This window comes from Andrena cerasifolii, chromosome 9 (assembly GCF_050908995.1).
Source record: "Andrena cerasifolii isolate SP2316 chromosome 9, iyAndCera1_principal, whole genome shotgun sequence".
Taxonomy (NCBI): Eukaryota; Metazoa; Arthropoda; class Insecta; order Hymenoptera; family Andrenidae; genus Andrena; species Andrena cerasifolii.
The window spans coordinates 9,119,916-9,139,519 of record NC_135126.1 but is presented as its reverse complement, the minus strand read 5'-3'; the positions used below and the strand labels follow the sequence as shown (position 1 = coordinate 9,139,519).

The 19,604-nt window shown below is 49.7% G+C and overlaps 2 protein-coding genes across 2 annotated transcripts; both read right to left on the bottom strand.

The window, feature by feature from the left end:
- Window positions 1-9,773: 9,773 nt before the first annotated feature.
- LOC143373352 (uncharacterized) lies at window positions 9,774-11,768 on the bottom strand. The gene is made up of 6 exons (XM_076820536.1): window positions 11,297-11,768; window positions 11,066-11,207; window positions 10,561-10,826; window positions 10,250-10,482; window positions 9,949-10,193; window positions 9,774-9,887 (listed from the first exon to the last, which is right to left on the bottom strand). Exons 1-6 carry the CDS (start codon window positions 11,470-11,472, stop codon window positions 9,846-9,848), a joined length of 1,104 nt encoding a protein of 367 aa, XP_076676651.1. The 5' UTR covers window positions 11,473-11,768; the 3' UTR covers window positions 9,774-9,845.
- Window positions 11,769-12,227: 459 nt separating this feature from the next.
- On the bottom strand, window positions 12,228-17,058 carry LOC143372987 (uncharacterized). Its single transcript, XM_076819704.1, has 3 exons — window positions 15,952-17,058; window positions 14,574-14,775; window positions 12,228-12,616 (listed from the first exon to the last, which is right to left on the bottom strand). The coding sequence occupies exons 1-3, from the start codon at window positions 16,136-16,138 to the stop codon at window positions 12,475-12,477; spliced, it is 531 nt and encodes a 176-aa protein (XP_076675819.1). The 5' UTR covers window positions 16,139-17,058; the 3' UTR covers window positions 12,228-12,474.
- Window positions 17,059-19,604: the final 2,546 nt, after the last annotated feature.

The window sequence follows — 19,604 nt, the reverse complement described above, 5'->3', positions numbered from 1 at the left end:
CCGCGTAATTCAAAGGAGATATTGTCTCTTTTGTTCGTTCCTTTACGCCGGGGCCTGTTGATAAAACGTTATTGCTGGGTGGAATAGAAATGGAAAAGAAATGGGAAATCCCCGGGAGCGACAGGACAGCCACCAGCTCTAATGGATGATACGGAAGATTTGCGTAATTGTATTTGATCGAACGCTGGAATTTTCTCAAGTTCCCGTTGGATTATACTCTCTTTCTTAGCGGCGAGTCTCTCATTATCGGCGATCCGGTTCGAAAGGGGGGGTTCACGCCCCGAATTTGCATCCGCGCTCGTCGTTAGCATACAGACAAGTCACCGTAAAACGACTCGTCTCGCCGACACGGCCCCGAACCCGTGAGTTATGGCGGAAAGGGTTGAATTATGTACGGAATTATTCGAGCGGGTGGAATTTATGCGCGATGGCCGCGACTTGGCCGGGATATGAAGTGATATTAATTGCCGTGATAAAAAGCGAAGGCAGCCGGAGGGGCTCGGTCGCTCGTTTGTTGCTCGGAGCAATTATGCGTGACGCTCGTGTGTCCTAGACGTTTCCTTTTTCTTCTTTCGCGATGGGGGCCGATTGAGCATCAACCCTTTCGCAAGTTAGCCTCTGCGCTTTCATGGACAATCGAGTCGACGGGGACGATTAATAGAAACGAACAACAGATATAGATTTCACTTTCATTATGTCACTCTTTGTTTCATCGTCTGTTCCATCAATTGGAGTACAGAGTTTAAAGCCTCGTGGCCACTAGCAATAAACTTGCGACATTTATTGCGCAAGAAACTTGCACGAGTGTTTACACTACAGCAATTTTTCTACGCAACTTCTTCCCTGCAAGTAGTGGCGAGAAAAATCTTGCGGAAGATATGTCTTACGTGTTTACACTGCAGGGTTACTCCTGAGCCCTGAGAGTCGAAATCGACTAGCGAGTACCTAAAGTGTATATTAAAATGTCAGTACAACAAACAAGATATGTTGCTGCGTGGTACAGTGTTACTTTTGTTAACAAAAGAAGAAAAGAATTTGGGATTCACAAGTCACTGATGTCTGAATTAAGAACGGAGGATCCTCGTCAACTGGACAATTTCTTGCGAATGACAGCGGAAGATTTTGACTATATGTTAGAATTAGTTGGATCGAGCATCAGTGAAACTGACACAAAAACGCTGGCGTGCACGTAGATTCGAGACCGAATAATATGGTCCACTTACTTTCTTTCTACTCTCGCCAAAAATTTCCAATTCGTTTGGAAGTAAAATCTTTCTCTCTGAGAGAAAGATTATCGGGTGTCTACGCTATGACAGAATTCACTTGCTGAGACCAACTGTCGCAAGTAATTAGAACTTGCTAGTTACTCTCAGGCGTGTTTACACAGTGCTGACATCGACTCTCGCAATAAATGTCGGAATTTTATTGCTAGTGGCCACGTAGCTTAAAGGTGTAAATGTCTTTCGAGTTCTGATCAATCCGGCCACAGCAGCTGATATGCAGCTGGATTCATTTTTAAAGGATTTAGCTGCCTGGTTTAATAATCGATGGATACGTATCAGCGGTTTGAGTGATTTATGGTGATTTAATGTTTGACTGGCAGGAAGCGTTGGACACTGATTCGTATCGAGTGTGAAATTTCTATCGCGTCAGATAGCACACCTTCCAGACAAATAACAAGCGTCGATATTACAAGCGGCAATGTCGATTAGATTAGATAAGGGGTTCATGATGGTTGGACTTATTCGCTAGGAATTTGTCTGGGGTAATTTTCCAGCGGTCCAAAGGCCAATGGACTGTTATCGGTTTTTATCTGCCGGCTGCAAAAGTCCTAGGGTCTCCTTTAACACGGCAGAAAGGTCCTTCTTTCAACAGGTGTGCAATATTTTTTTTTTGCGAGCCCAGGAGCACTCGACGAACGTTAATACAGTTCCGTGAGTTACCACTTCCGACGAGATTCCAGCTGCAATTTCTGTTCAATAAAATTCTCGTAGTACAAGAAATTACTCGCAAGAAGACCGCCAGGAAATTATGCCGCGCGTAAAAGTTCGTAACTTGCCGCGGAACAGTGTCAACGAGGTAGATTTTTACACGTCTCACTCCGCTCCTCATTTCTCCGCGATTTTCGCTCGTAAATGCAACTCCCCCGGGAATCTCGTTCTATAAATTGACGGGAAGGAAGCGAGCCGTCGCAATTACTCGATTAACAGGATCGTCGAGTGCCCCGGGGCCAATTAAAATACGAAACACAGAAAATATGGATGCCCTCGCCGAGCGTATATCTCGTTCCCTTTTCCACGTGTTCTCGCCCTCGTCTCACTTCGATGGACGAGACTCTGGTCGGCCGCTCGTTACGGTAACGCCGATAGGAGCGGCATTCCCGAGAAGAAGGGCCGCGAGCGAATTAACTGCGCGGCTAATCGCCGCGGCCGAATATAAAACCGCGATCCCGAAAGCTCCGGGCGAGAGCAGGCCGTGCACGTGGCACGAATGACAAACGCGCGCGATGCCTCGCTCGACTCGGCCGAGTAAGCCGATTATCCTTCGTGCTTCATTGCACCTCGTGGCGACCGTCTTTCGCTTCTCGTCGCCCCTTTTCGCCTCGCTTTATGCGTTATCCTTTGATAGAGACGCTTAATTAGCGGCGGTTATGAATCGCCTACGAGTGACGCGCGGATAATCCCGTTTGCACGAGGTGCGCTACAATATTTTGATCGCCCGGGATATTGATGATGCAACCTGTAGCCCCGCTCGATAACTCACGGCGCAAGGGACATTCCGCCGGCAAATCACAAGCTTCCCTGGCGCTCTCAATGGACTAATTTGATAATTTCGCGAGCAAGTAATTCCGCCATACCTGCGCCTACCGCGAGCTAGAAACAGACGCCCTAATTGTATAATATGAATCAGCTTCTACGTGACAGCGCGCGAGGGGCGTCGCCGGGCTCGCGGCTTCATCCATCGTTTTCCGCCGGCAGGGGAAACAGCCGTTCGAACTTTCACCCCGGCAGAGTCAACATGCACGGTCGGCCCGTGTCACACCCCGGACCCAGGTGTCACTGTTCGAACGTTGCAATTACACCAGCGGCCGAGTGAGACGGCAGAAATTTAACGTGCCTCGAGTATCGCCGGGGCGCGAGGGGAATAAAAAGAGTGACAGTGCAAAGCAGCGTGGCTCTCTGTGCGGAGGAGGCTGATTTTCGCCGGGCCATTGACAGCGAGTGCCGTATAATTATAGCACTTTTTAAACAGGCAGGTCCTGCCCCGCACGCGTCCTCTCCATTATGATGCATGGGAGTTGAATTTCGACCCCCCTCGAGGGTAGGCCGCAGACCGAGCCCCAACCAGCCGCGTATTGTCGGCTTAATAATACACCGAAGCGCAAAGTGCGGGACTCCCGGTATCGTACACGCCGCTGACACCGTATAATCACATCTCGGCGTACCTTCTGGCCATGATTCATGCGCGTTATGTATATCAAATACTGGGAAAACGGGAGCAAACATCGCGCGGCTCGCTCGTCTTACCCGACTCCATCCCCGGGGCTGCGGAACCGTGCGGCCATCAATAATTACGCGGTCTCGGCTGACTCCTCCGCGACGATGTGCTGCCGGGGTCGTCGACGGAGGGTGGAAGCGCGTAGAACGGAGAAGGAGCGTTATAGATATCAGAGGAAACTGATGGGAGAGCCCTGTTCCGAGAACTGTTAAGTTTGACAGTTTTGTCACTGCAACGTTTCATCATCATCGTCATCTTCTTCATTCATCAGTCTGCTTAGTAATCGCAGTATTATAACTACTCCTGGTATGGGCGAAGGTTTAGCGATAAGTTCAAAAGTGACCAGGGTAAATTAAGTAATCGCTGCCGAAAGAACGCTGCTCCGCATAATTACGCGATTACCGAAGAAGCGCTGCGATTACAGAACCGTTGGCTTCCTGGCGCGCGTTTTCCGCGCGGTAAGTGACGCGCATCAGCTTTTTACTCGATCGAGCGCCGCGAGCGGGGCCCCGCTCGGTGGCGGGCAGAAACGAGCGACTCGTACCCGTAAACCGCATCCAGAGAAGAAAAGGGAGCGTCCGGGGCGCAAGAAAATGTACGAAAGCTAGCTGCACTCTCGCGGCTGGCTTAACGTCCCCGAGGACGAATTAGCCCTCGGCGATGCGGAACGGACATTTCTGATCTAGCGGGGGCCCCCCTAAAACACGACGCTCGGCGGGCAGCAGGGCGCCCCCGGAGGCCACGCGAACCTGCATTTACGGAGACGTTCGGCTCCGTTCTCTGTCTTTCTTCTTCTTCTCTTCCCCGTTTGTGAAACACTTCCGAGTAGCCTGGTCTTCCTGGAACATTGCGCACCCCCCGTTCCCTTTCAGCGCCTCTATTCGCGCGCAGGATTCCTCCTGGTCGCTTGCGGTCGTCCCTCGTTCGATGCGGTTTTGCTCAAGGCCACGCTCGTTTTAATTTGGATCGAGTTAACGGGGCCGCTGGGACGTGGGCGAGGAGAGAGACGGAATTCGTAGAGGAGATCGGTTCGCTTTATTTTTTTCTTTGCACCGTGAAAGGAGAGGTGACTATTTCCTTCCCAGTGGGGATTCTGTTAAAATGTGCTGGCTTGAAGTCTCAGAAGTTTTTGCTAGTGATTCCCGTTTATTTCTGATAATTAATTAAATTGTACAGAACGTCACGAAGCACCGCGTCGTCGTGCACGGCCGGAGACCACTGACTTTCTCTGTCGCTCCGAGCTCTTTGAACTCTGACGCGTCCTTTTTAAATTTTCGACAAATAGGGAGGGGCGTCGGGGCAGCGCAAGCGAGAAAGCCAGCAGGTCGGTTGATACTTTAATTAAAAAACCAGCCCCACGGTGTAAGGAAGCGTCGATAATCGGCGAGTGTCCTTTGGCCCCCTGTTTGCTCGCGAGCCCTTTATCCGTGACAATCTCGAGGAAAATCCGCAGCTACCGACCGGCCGCATAATCCCGTCGCATTAAAGCGTCGTCTAGTCGCCTTTAAAAGGAAAAGAAGGAAGACCAGAGAACGACTGGGAGAGGTGGAGGGCGAGGAGCGGGGGCTGCGAGCTTCGAGTTTACCTCGTGACGAAGGCCAGCCTTCGAATCCGCCACAAAAGAGCGGTTGGTAAGGGATGAAGTGCGCGACGAAGGGTACCGGGGGTGCGGAAGGAGGCGGAGAGGGCAAGTCGCAGGCACCCTTGGGCGATGATACGAAAATACTGACACGCGGCCCGAGGATTGATCCGCGACACGTGCCCTCAATGCTGCAATCAACGTGGCTGACTGACGTTGCACGAGACGCAACCCGCAGCTCGATGCTTTATTTATGAACGATTTGAAAGCCTATCCGCCGGATCAGTCGATCCCCGATGTTTTAAAGGGAGGATCGCTATTTGAGGATCCGATAAAGGGAATAGGCGGTTCCATTTTTTAATGAAGAAAGCCAGGGGGTGCGTGGGTATCCCCATTCTTCTTTGGGAGTCACGGCGGAATCCTCGATGGCGATAAAAATTGACGAATTCTTGGGATAGATATATTTAATCAATACACAACTCGTCGGTAGTGGAATATATTTTCAAAGCGTCTTCAGCAGGGACTTAATACCGGTATAACTTGGATACCGGTATAATTTCGACGCCGGTATTACGTAAGGGAGACGATATATAAGACGGCACCAAACGACGTCGCTATACTTTTACTCGCGATCACACTATACATATTAGAAAAATGCTGGTAATTCCTTTGGTTTCGGTATTACAACGATCTCAGTTCTATATCGGTTTGGATATAATTTTGGTAACATAATAGCAGTAATAAAATAATACCGGTCTTAAATCTCTGCTTACAAATATCTTGAAAATTGTAATAGAATAAGAAAACCGAAAAAATTACCGGTAAATATAGGTAAATATACCGGGATTTTCATATACCGGTATGATCTCATACCAGTATTTTTATATTTCGGTTTCTATAAGGGTTACGATGGTACAACCGAAGAATACCGGTGGTGTAATACCGGTATTTTTCGTACCGGTAGGAGTCCCTGGTCTTCAGCGGTTAAACTTTCTACGGATATTCGATAACGAGATCGCTCACTTTAAATATCATTTTCCTCTAGCTAGAGTAAAGCCTATCCCCCGAAAGAATTTAAACTCCCAGCCAATAAAGGACAATCGATCAGTCCACGGTTCGACACTTGGCCCCGACAAAGGGGGGGTCCCGTCTTCACGAGCAGCGATTCAGCGTTTTAAAAGGGGCAGGAGATCTCGGCGTGGCCACGACAATGAAGGGATATTTTCCTTCCCTCGCGATATCCACTTATCCGCGCCTGCCTGACCGTCACGGATCCTCCCCAAGATCCTCGCGATCGTGCGACCCCGACTTGGGGAACGGGGGAGGGCCCGTGAATTTTCATTCCCGCCGAATTATTCTGTCGATCAAGCGGCCGAGGGTACGATAAAGAGAGTCAGTTTTCAGCGAGGAGATCTACGGCCGGTCGGCTCCCTTTGTCCGGCTGAATTGCCGTCCCCGAGCGGGCGGCGACAAAGATGCCTCCAAATTGAAAAGTCCATCGAGAAGGAAAGGACAGTCCGCCTGTATATTACGATCCAACGATATTGGACCATTGTGGAGCGCTCGTGGAGAAAAATATATAGCTAAATAGAAGGTGGACGGTGTTTTATGGTTAAACGGAGGGTAGGAATGCCCGGGGAATTTATGTCTTACTCCTCCAGCGGAGTTCGGCGTCCCATGTTATTGATCCTTGATTAACTCGGACCCCGTGGTCCCCCTAATTTCCTCGAGTCCCCTGCGCGACTATCCACCGTTCCACTTCCGCTTCATATCGGTGCTTCTCTTTGCTCCCATCGCTTTCTTAATCTTCTTGCTACAGTTTATCCCGATTGCTGTCTGGCCTTAATACCCTGACAAATTCTCAAAACGGTAACTCAGTTTCAATATCTCCTCTATCTTGCCAAGAATATCGCGCGCCAATAAACCACATCTCGTTCCAACTGTCACCCCAGAAATCTATAGCCACTAGCTTCTCTAACAGTTCCCAGCTTTCAGCAGATTCTCCCTGAGCTGAATCACAGGAATACCATTACATCCCCTCAAGAGTGTGTTTCGTCCAACCACCCCCCGGAGAGCCTCTAATTATTTCCGTGCTCGGAACGATGGGGAACGGTTGATTAACCCCAGCAGAAAATTCGGTTGCACCCCTCGCCTCACCTGGCGCGTCGGTGTCCGTTCACCTGCGTCGCATTTTTCACGGGGATTAACCGCGACAGTCGCGTCCCCTCGGCGTCGTGTATTCCTCCTGCTGGTGCTTTTGTCGGGGCGCGCGTCGCTGTCGAAGGAGCTCCTTTGCATCGGCTCCCAATTCGGGAGGATTTGTTTCGGCACTTGGGGTGTGGTAAGCCGACATGAGACCAACGCGCTCTCCCAGCCAGCTCCTAATAACGAGGAATTATCGCCGCGATACAATGAGCCCGCGAGGAAATCCTCTTTGATGTCTACCATGGAAAATAATGCCGCCGTTAATAGACCGAGATTACGAAGAGCGGCGTTGGCGGGCGGCGCTGTCGTCGGGAATCACACTCGGAGCCCTCTGCGGCATCCGATCGTCTGTTACTCGTTTATCCTTGATTTGTGGCTTCAGTTTCAGACAGTCGGCAACGCCGCGCTCTTTACTCCTCGCGGATTGTTTTTCACGCGAGAAGGGCTCGCTGCGCTAGGGGGAACGGGGGCTCGAGTGTGTTTCCCGAGGATACGTATGTTGGTGTTTAGGGTGGGATGCAATATGCGGAGGGTAGTCGGGTTACGATTACTGCTGTTAGGTGTCTGTGAGAGGAGCTGCTAATGGTGCTTAGGAAATAATACTTACAGAGGGCTACTTCGATTTATATTTTCATTTATGTATCTTGGAAGGCATTGTTAGAAGTCATTTATCGAGGTGCATCGTAATTTCAATGTCCCTTTGATCCTGGCACACTTTCAGTTAAGTATCACCGCATCCTTGGCCCCCCTGTCTGGCAAATTATAAAGCACCGTCTACAGGACTCAGGAGGGTGCCCGCAAATTACCCCCCGCATCAAGCGACAATAGAAAAATCGACGTTCAATTACACGACGCGATGGAAGCCGAATCGAAGGGCGCCTCCCGTTCGGTTGCCAGGAACAATCGCAGCCCCCAAAGTATTTAGGCCCTGTCGCATGGTGTCCCAAAGGCGCGTAGCGAATCCACGCGACGCGCCTACGTGTTTCGAGCCGCGTTTCGGGCGACATTGGATGTATCAGAAGGCTAATTGTCTTTCGCTGTCAGTTGCACCCTATTTGGGCTTGTCCAAGGCACACGGCCCTCCGGGCTACGGCAATCGCCGCGGCCACCACCGGCTTTTCCACCCCCTCGATGCTGCGCGCCTCCGTGCTCTCGTCGGCGCGAGCGCGCCTCGAATTACACGCCAGAAAGGATAAAATAATTACACGTAGCCTCTCTCGCTTTTCCCCGGCCCCGCCGGTCCACCAGCCCTCCCGTCCTCTTTTCTTTTCCTTCGAAGCACGCCACAGATTTGTTGCATGCGTGAATTTTGTGGCCATGGATCGAGGGACCGCGTGGTGCCGACGGTTAGGCTTTCCCCGAGGGGATGAAATTCTTTGGTGGTGGAGAATTCTGCATCTTGGGAGAGGCTCGTTCAATTCCCAGCGTTTCTTGTAGCGAAGTTGATCTTCTGATTTTTATTTTCGAACGTGCACAACGACTGCTAGCGACTTAAATCGCCGACGAACTAACGAGAATCGTTTGGTTTAACGAGCCTGCGATACCAAGCCCCTTATCCATATCGGTTAGAGAACTAAAGGGTTCACTGTAACGTATCATTACGCTCGTTTGCATAATTCAATCGTTCGCTCCGCAGAGACTATGATAAACGCAAGCTGTTACTGCTGATTGTTACCTGTTCCCTGTCCCCGCTTTAAAAATTGTCAGCTCGTACAATATTGTTCGCGCAGGTGAGCGCCGCGAATATCGCACAGGGGGGTGCGACAGGAAACACGCGTGAAAGCGTGACTTTTCTAATATATGGGTGTAGTGTAGCAATTGTCCGTGGGAGTTTTCATATTTCCAAGTGTAACCGCGGCCGTTTGTGGCTCCTCCCATTTAATCGTCGCGGAAAACGTTTGTGCGAGTGAGAATGTCGGAGCTCGAAAGTCGAGTAAGCTCTTGACGTAATTCGCCTCCGAAGTCAGTTGAGTTTATTTTATTCGAGGTAACTCTTGGAATAGACTGCTGGGGCCACGGACGCATAAATAATACAACAATATGATATAACAGGTTGCGCGTACACGAGCGTGCATTTCGCTTCCTCTTCTTCCCCCATCGCCATTTCGCTCAAGCATCTAAGCAGGAAATCGAACTCGGATAAAATACAGTTTACCGGCGCGTGTAACTGAGACATAAAGCGGTGGCTCATGCTCGAGTGCAGATTCATTGGACAACTTGTCGGTGCTCGAACGACGCCCCATGCTGTTTCCACAAATGGCATCTGCGCCAGTAACATCACGTCCAACGGCGACTCGGGACTTCCTGTTTATGAACACGGCTCGTACAGGTGGATAGAAAATCCCTGATGGGATAACCGAAGCTGGCTGAAGTGGCGAGTTTTCCTAGCTGCACTGGCATCCCCTTGGAAAATTCGCGACGCACTGTCTTCGAAAGCTTGCGGTCACCGTGGAGAGTCTCTGGGAATCTTGATCCGTTGATATTCGAAAGTTTGTGGGTTTAGGTAGATTCCTGTGTCTAGCAGCTTCTTTCGGAAACCTCTGGTCGATTCGAGTTTGCGAATTCAGGGAAACCGAATTCTAGAGTAACTTGCGTTGCTTGATTTCTGAAAACAGGTCGATAGAAGTATACCGAGTGCGTTTAATTAGAGTGTGCCGTGCAATTACCTCAGGAAAGAATGACACCTCATCCTTCTGCCAAATGTGTGCCTGCGACTTGTGCACATAGTTCGGAATACCGTTTGCAATCGGTTCGTTACTCGAGACTTTTTCATTTGGGAAAGTCACTTCGTTACCACTTCTGAATCGTTCGTGCGTTGGGAAGTGAATTTTATTTCGAACACCTACAACTCGATAGCTCCCTTCCGAGGATTCAGCAATTATTCTCTTCTTCGCTCTGGCCAATTGATCACCTGCAACGGAAGATGATGAAACTCGAAGATCTGACGTTATCTCTTCTGCAATTTACCGTGCAAGCCTCCAACACGCCGACGTCTTCCGACCTGGATCCTGTTGAAGAGTCGAAACAGTCCTCCGTTGTAGTTATTCAGGTAATAAACGAGCTCGTTCGAGTCCCTGGGGCACTTTGGGAAAGCCCTGTAGCAAGCCAGAGAGCTGCCTCTGTTGCTGTAGCCAAGGATCATCGCTCTGCCAAAGTTCAGCAAAGGAGAAGCCCCCGCGACGTCCATTTTAGTCAGCCACCTGGAAACGTGAACGAGGACAGTGAAATGCAGATGGCTCTCGACGTTCAGCTCGATCGAGAAGTGGATTTCAGCGTACTCCGTAAGCGTGTTCTTCCCAAGGAATTCGAAGAAACTGGACGCCTGTTTGCCTAACGATCTACCGGGAAGTTTCCCGCTCGCCATTTCGCAGAGTATCCTTGGTATACACTTGTAGTCGTCGTGTCGGGATATCGAGGACAAGGCTTGAAAGAGGTTCAGCTGGAATCCTGGCGAAAGATCGGCCGTTCCAGCTGATATCGCCGGATAAGTCGATTGGTAGTGGCTAGACGTTGCGTGGGTCGGGAAGGGGCTGCTTTGATGTGGCTGCAAGCAGAAAAGTTCGGAGGAACGCCAACGGAAAGAAGCTGTCGTGATATCACCCTTTGTATGCCAAGCATCTCGGGGTAATTAGAACCTGGATGAGTCTTAAAATTCAATCAAAGCAGGTGTAAGCACATTAACTTACTTAGCGCTCCTTAACGACCATGAAACTCCCGAGTGGGCTTCAAAATTTCAAAAGATTCGTGCCGTATCTAAATGTTTCATTTTGCCTTCGAACGTACCAGCGACGGGTCCTCGAAGAGGTTCGTAAAAATGTCCGCGAGGGAGATCTGTCTGCCCGTTGACTCGTTCCACTGACTCCTTCCACTTGTCTGCCTAGCTGCTTCACGATCTACGAGGTCGCTAGCCAGCTCGCCGACGCACCTACGCGACGTTCCGTTTCTCCAGATGAATGGTTCAAAGCTCAAACCCTCGTCCCGCCCTGTCGATAATATTGCAATTTTCGTACTCACTGCAATAAATCGGTCGCGTCGTAGTTCTTCCGAGAAGCATCGAAATCGCAGTAACGACTGGCATCAATATCCCGGGTAATCCTTTGAAACCGATCCTCGGCACGAACGCCGAAGCGAAGGAGGAAACAAGTAAGGATGAATCTGAATATCATGGCGTGACTCGGTGTTTCCGACATCGAAATTGGACGTCAATCTTCCCTCCGCTTCTGCCTCCTCCCCCGATTTAGTCCTCTCGATCCCTCGGCGGTATCTCCTCGAGAATCTCGTTTACCTTCGCTATCACGTGTCACCGAACATCAACGTTCCATTTTCATAGCACACTGTTCTAGTCGCGCAACGAGCTTCCGTAATAAACTTCCGCGCCGAAACCAGGAGCAGATATTTCTAAGAAGACGAAACAACCGGAGGGCCGATTCGACCGGGGATTAGATTCCCTACGATATCGCTCGCTCCTCGAGCAGATCGTCTCGCGTGTCGAACTGAAAGCCGAGGTTGCACGAGTGAGTAGTTTCGCGGATGCTCGTGTCACAGTTCCACGGGCAACTGGAACTTTCTTCGAAACCATTCCTCGGGCACAAACGCGGCCGAAGAGGCGTAGGTAGGAAGAGACGTCACCGCGGAGCGACTCTCACTTCGCGGACCTACATGCGTGCCTTGGTTTCTCGCCTGTGCGCGTCACATGTACGCTTCAGAGATGTTCATATACCTCGTGAGAGATTTCAAGAGAAGTGCTTCGAGTGTCTTCGTTAAACGATTTTATTCACCAGTTAACATAGCGTTAATATATGACACGCGGTTCGTTGCTGCGACAAGAATTCTTTAAGTACTCCGCTAAGAGGTTCTCTACTAGAATAATATTTAATAAGCCATTATTTACTTAATAAAGTAAAATTGGCCAACGATTCTCGTCGGAGCAACGTTCCTCAGGTAACGCAACGGGAACAACAGTAAACGTAACAGGTAATTGTACATTCGTGGGGCGCGAGGTGGAATTCCGAATCAATTGTTATCGATATCGATTTACAACGGCGAAAGAGCACGGACGTTGCGGCAGCTTTATTCATCCGAAGGATTAACGATCAAACATGGAAACAGGGAGCGCCGCGTCCGCGTCACCGGGATATTTACAATCTGTACAGGACTTGGGTTTCTGCGCAACGTAAAATAGCGGTTTACAGTTAATCCGGGAGCGTGGCTCGGTCGCAGCCTCTGCCCCTCTTCGCCAGCTGATGGCAGAGCCTCGGGCTGCCTATGATGTCGCCCAGGAACACGCTCAATAAATAATTCTCCTTCATCGGGTTCGGCGACGATTTGTACTCGCTGCAAAACGAAGCATCGGCGATGTTACTTTATAATACCCCCGGTTACGGCGCTCGTGAAAGCGTGACTAACGCCCAAGGTTGAAGGCTTGGACTGGGTCCATAAATTCATGACTTTATTCGCGGCGTGTAAAAGGTGGCTCGTACTAATTTCAATTTCCTCTGTGCGACGCAGCTGCGTGGGTATCGCGAAGCTCGCCAGTGTTTCCTATAAAGCTAGTGGAACTTAAGACAGACACCATCTAGCATCTGCGAAGCCCACAAATTTCGATTTCACTCGCAGTGGATCCTGCAAAGGACTAGGGACTCTGTCCCTCATCCATGCTCCGTTAAGTCTCGGCAACTCGCTTCCCACCACCGACAACCACCCCATTCGTCCCCCGCAGCCTCCTCGTTCACCCTCTCGGTTCAAACTTCTCCAGGTGACAGACATCGAAGGCGACGCGCGGCCATCCTCAGCGAATATCGCGGAGAAGTCGCTGATAAGCCCATGGAAATCGTGGCCAGATAGCTCGCGACGCTCGTAAAACGGGCGAAGGTGGCTGCGTAGGGGGAAACGGTGGAACAGAGTTATCAGGATGCATTAGGAGGGTCGTGGAGGCCGCCATTAATGGCTATCTGCTCCTGGCATTGCTTGCAACTGAATTTAGTGCAAGCTGGCCGAGGAAGGCCACGCCGGAGACAGTAGCAAGGATTTCTATTAGCTCGCCTATTGGAGGAAAGTGGTGTGCCGGCCCATTAGAACCGAGACCACCTTGCCTCGCAGCCCCTTTTAACGATTTATCGGCCCTATCGCTCTCGACGAATTATCGGGGAATCCGTGGAATTTATGCATGAGGCCTCGGGGTCCCGGGACGACGACGCGTCGAGGGGAATGTTGGATTTCGTTGGTTTTACATTTCGCTTTTACGAGCAGGTGGCTCGGTTGCGATTCGAGGAACCGAACCACCGTTGAATTGGATACTTGCGCATGAATTTGGAGCCGCGTCGAGGATAGGGAGATGTGGAATCGGAATTATTGCTCGTTGACGCCGAGCTCTTGGCGAAGACGACTCCATCGATGCTGCTTTCGATGATGCACCCCCGTGACAGTCTCGCGTCAAACGAATTTCATTCGCGTAGACAGAGGCGAGGGAAAGGAGCTTCCTTATTGGCAGGGAAAAGGGTATCTATCGCGCGGTAGGATTAGTGTAATCAGCGGGCGAAGTGAACGGGGAAAAGGGGTAAGAAGAAAGGGAAGGAATGACAGGGGACAGGATTCATTGGTTCACGGCTGGCCGAGCAAATGGGCCAGTAGTTTTCCACGATGCACTAACGAGCCCCGTTATTAAGCTTCCTATCGAGAGCGTTTCGCAAGCCGATCGACCGAGACGAAGGTGGAAAACCAGTCTCCAGCGTCGTCGTTGCCCTGGGCCGTGAACTTCGGGGTCGTGGTTATGCAAGTCGGCGCACGGAGGTAGAGATGCACTGGGTGGCGAAATGGAACGGTGTCGAGTGTTATCGAAGTCGTGTTATCATGCCTAGCGGCTCCTGGCGCTCTTGTTTCGCCGATACTGCATCATAATCGATCCGCGAGCGTCGGGATCGATGGATCAAAGAGGGGGGAAAGCGATCGGGTGGTTACTTTGAACGAGATCAAGCGGGGCACCACTGTTGCACGGAGATCGTGGCTCTGAACGGTTTTCAGATACAAATGCGATGCAAATGGACGAGATTGGAATTGGTAACGGTTAGAGGTGGCGTCTTGTGTCGGAGGAAATCTATGCAAAGGGAATGATGACGTGGACTTATCCGAGAACGAAATGGTGTCACTGTAACGTTAACTTGAAGCGAAATTTCGGGAAATGGTAATGAGTTGGCGTACGTTTCTAGCATTTCTTATTGTCTTTCTGAATTAGGGGAATCTAGGGCTACTGGAATCATTGTGCTGTTTGGAAGTTGTAAGAGGTTGATAGTACCTGAACACGACGTCCCAGTCGAGGGCGCGTTCCCTGCTTCGTTTTTGCAAAGTCTGCGTCGCGTACTTGGCGCAAATCCTCTCGTAGATGCAAACGTCACTGCCGAGCTCCGTTACCAATTTCTTCTCCACTTGACCAACGTCTAGGATTTCCTCATCGTGTAGCAGAGGCAGGTCTCGTCTCACGCGATTGGTGTAAGTGCCTGGAAACGGGAGGCACGTATGACAAATTGCGACACTATTTCACAATCGATTCGGTGGAATTGGTGAAACATAGGCCCTCCGCACCATCGACGGTGGTTCTTGAAAGTGTTCTTGGTGCACCTAAGTAGTTTACATCGTACATGTAAATCTAATCATCTAACTCTAATTATCTCAATAGAATTCCAATCGTTTGATAGTAATTCAACTGCGACTCGGTCATTTTAATGTCATCCCACGAAATTTTCCATGGCACTTGATTTATGAACTGCCATCGTTCTAAATGATAGTGGAAGATGAAAATAATCGCCATAACGAGTAGTCAGTTATCTCGATGACAGTAATCAGTTAATGCATTATACAGGTTGGAATATAAACTTGTGGACAGGTGAGTTTCCGTCATCAATCCGAGTGACAGCCTCCGTCGCAATCATTCAGGGCCGCTAAATGACCGCCTGCAATCGGTGAACGATCAACGAGCACATCTTCAACTTTGATTTAGATGAAGATTGACGTTTCCAATGCGACTCCATTTGTGGTCGCCTGTTCTCCCGTCGCATTTATTGCACATCGAAATTCTATTCCAGCCAGTGGCACGATTTCATTAAACTACGAATATACGAAAATAGTATTCGTTAAATTTAAATTTTATCAACTGATTTTCATAAATAGCGCAACTGCACTTTGCATCGTTGCGTCTACGCAGCAAATAAGATCGCAGAAGCTCGCATTTTCTTTTAGCGTATCCTTTTACTTCCACCTGGCGAGGGAAAGCAAGAATTTTAATAATAATCGCGCTGCCTCGTTTTCAGCAGTATTCGCAGCTCGGTTCTGTTCGCATTCAGGAAACAGCAGCGAATTACGCTGGCATTACACGGGATTCCGTGGTCCGACAGAGAAGTGGCAACAAGTGGAACACTTTCGCTTTCGCTGTTCGCTGATTCGATTCACTCGCTAAACCACGAGGAAGCCACGCTGCGATGTTTAGATGCCCTCTCGCTTCTGCGATCGCTCAGGCAGTCGTAGCTTTCTGACGATCTACGCGGAAGGAGGTACATACTCTACTTCCTCACTGAAGAACTCCACTTCCATTAAGACAACCTGCCTCTTAGATTATACACACATAATATTCACCAAGAAAGACTGTCCGTTAACCTAAATTTAAGAAGCCAATTTACCTGGGTTCAACGAGTACGCGAGTTTCTTCACGAAATTCGTGATCCTGACAGCGGCTATGATCACTGGGAAGCCTATGAGCTGTACCGGGAGTTCAAACGCGGGTTCCTCAGGGCTGGGGGCTGCAGTCACCAAAGCCAGCGCCAGGAACTGACATCCCAGTAGCAAGAACACGTATGTCAGTTGCATCGTGGAACGTTATCTGGGAAATCAATCACGTTATTGCTTCTCAAACGTCACCTCGGGTCATCCTACTCTATCGGCTCTAATCTGCATTGAATCTCCTCGAAGGGAAAGCCTCTCGAGCCAAAGAACCCTTTTCGCCGCAGTTCACAAAATTCACAAGCTACCAAGACGGCCCCTACATCGATCACGGATGCTATCAACCTCTTCGTGCACTTTATCGAACACTCTTCAGCCCCGGCAAGAGAACACTAGGAAACTCCTGTCCACCTCTGCTAATCGTTAAAACCTGGCCCGTAGATCGCCTCGCTACGTTCCCCGTCCACTTATCTAACCCCTGAAATGTCGCGGGATTCGCGGACCTGTGCCTCTGTCGCGTGACTCCCGTTGCACCGTGCGAAATGAGAAGGTGGCCGCGTACTGGGCTGCTTCTTTGGTAAAAACTCGTTGCCGAGTGCTCGTCCGGGCAAACGGAGGCCGTGGTCGTTCCCGTCTACCAAGAGAAAGTGATCGCCCCTTCCCCTCGTCGCATTCAAACGAACGGCGAGACCGGGATTGCGACATTTAGTGCGCCGACAGAGCTCGCGTACGTGCCGTCCGTCGAGGCCCTCTTCCTGGACCTCCACGCGTCCTCAGCAAGGTCGTCGGCATTGTTCCGCCGTCCTGGAACTTCGAGCCACTCGCGTAGTTTGCGTCTAAGGGGTAGCGGAGTCCTGGCGCGCGAAATTGTGGTTCGAAATCGGGAAACGTTGGGGGAGATTGAAATTTTTTAACATGGAGGGGTTGTGGTGTGGGAGGGTGGTTTTGTGGCTTTGGATGGAAGAGGGGTAAATCGTAGGGGCTGATGTGTGCTGACTGTTTTGGGGGCATTGGTTACTGGTGATTAGTCACTTTTGAAGGAATTAGTTAGGATTCGAGTGCTTTCAATTGGGATAATGGTCTCGAGTGGAGGATATGAGATGAAAGTTAAAAGGGCGACTTGGAGACTCGATATCTCAAGCTACTTTTCACAAAAGTAATTAAGCAGTGGTACCTATTTAAGGGGTCATTCCTGTAATCACACCGCAAAATTCGGCAACATTCAGGTTTTTTTTCTCGGTAAATGCAATGAATAACAATATTAAACTTTTTTTTCGTTTATTAAGCTACTTGTAAGGTATACGGAACAATTTTTTAAATACACTTTTAATTGTGTTTTTTCAATGTTATTTGGAGATAAAAATCGCGCCTTCGAAAAGTAATACCTCCCTGGCGGGAGTGATTTCAGCTCACAGACTTATTTAAAACAAATAAAAAAACATTCCCCGGTGTGTTTCACAGTTCACAGTAAACGTAGCGAATTGGAACAGATTCTATAGAGACGGAGGGTGCAAAAAGCTGGTACATGTGTAATTCGTGTTACGTGAAAGTGTGCACTTGCAACGAGTGGCACATGTAATTACCTTACCTCTGTAGATAGTTTTTTCGCGTCAAACGGTATGGTAATGCGTGGAAATGGTGCAACGGCCACTTAAGTGCGATCACGCAGCGTCGACACCGTAAGAATATAATCGATCTTTCGCGTGGCGACGGGACACGGTGAACGAGACCGATTACGCGTGAACCCGCTGCGATCGTTGCTCAATGAGCGTGATTCTCCTGCGTGGCCTAGTTCACGTAAGTACAGCTGAATCGGTGCCGTGGATGCGCTTTTACCGCGTTGCATCGATCAACGGTCTCGATACGAGTCACTGATTACGTAAACACGCGTCTCATGAATGAGCCCCCATTTCTTCGTACGCCTTTCAATTACAATACTTCTTTACCTGAGAACAATTACTAACAAGGGAAGGACACCATGTGGTAGACACCGATTTTGATAAGCCTTGGCACGATGGATCTATGTTGAAAATAAGTAAATAGGTGTCCGAGCGTTTCAGCCAATAGGCTTTAATAATCGAGATATTTACATGTAAATTATTCAAAATTTAGGGTTTTAGTAGGTAAAAATCTCACACTACCCTGGCACCCGCGGCAGATTCCCTTCTGGAGGCGTCGGGGTGCCTTTTGAAGATATCTCCACGTTAAAAAAAAACTTTATAAATTTTTTTTACAAATCATTTTTTTATAATTTTTTTTTTTAACTTGGGGAAATCTTCAAAATGCACCCCGACTCCTTCAGAGGGGAATCCCACCGGGGGCGCCAGAGTAGTGTGTGATTTTTACCCATTAAAACCCCAAGGCCACTATGAAATTTTAAATAATTTCCATGCAAATATTTCAATTATTAAAGCCTATTAGCAGAAACGCTCGGACACCTATTTTCTTATTTTCGACATAGGTCCATCGTGCCAAGGCTCATAAAAATCGGTGTCTACCACATAGTGTCCTCCCCTTGTAAGTAGAATCATCTATTCTCCGCTAATTACTAAAAGACTCATTAAGTCCTCTCCTCGAGCAACTAATTTCTTATTTCCACGACTCCGACGCACGCTGCCCGAAGGAAATTTCGCCGGGCGTTCGAGGATTCCCCAGGAGCCGATCGTCCGATGAAAGTTTCGCAATATCCACCGAGTCCCGTTCGTTTCGGTAATCACGGATGGCTCGCAAAGTATGCCGTAACGTCGCGACGCCTGCTAGGAAGGGCACAGCGGGGGATATCCGATGTCCCGGCGTGATCGGGGCTCCAGTGGGGCTCAGAAATTGCGATCCCTCGAGTGGCGGTGTTGGCAGTGGCGCGAAGACCCGCGTATAAACGAAGCTGCGATCATTTTTGCGCGGATATCGCGGCGGGGCCCAACTGCTCGTCGCCACTCTTGGCACGATCTCGCTTGCGATCGTTACGCGCTCGCGCCGGAGATGCTTGGCATCGTGCTTAAGCCGATATAAAGGCGCCCGGAGATTATTATAATAACTTTGCCGGGGGCTGACGCCGTTGTAAATTGTCGGGATTGTTTTCCCGCGAAACTCTTCCTGCGCCGAACGTTTTCCTTTTATACAAACAAGATGGAGCGGGGGCGAAAAGTAGGAGGCAAGGAAACGCGACTGTTCTTCTGGAAAGTAATATCGGTGGCAGCAGGATCGTTTAAGGGGGAGGATAGTTTCGCGGCGCGTCCCTCCGAGCTCTTCTAACTCGACACGGTAATCGATGGTATCCGAGTGCAAATTGTTATCCGGTGTATCCTTTCGAAAGCGCAGCATAAAGATGCGCGAAGTCTGCGCAGGGGGGGAAGATGATGGTTTATCGAGCGCCTCGAGTGGGTCGCGATTGAAACGCGGTGGAGATCGGCGACGATAACGGCGATGGATAAACCTGGCGTATCGCAGAAATTAGAACCCTTCTTCTCCTCCATTTTCTGCTCGCAGCCGGGGCGAAATAATTACAAGAAGCGAGACCGAGTAAAAGAGCCATTACCTCGGGCCGCCTTTGTGGGCGCTCCGCGCTCGCTAAATATTATACGCCTATGGTAAATAACGGCTACTTCGCTGGAAT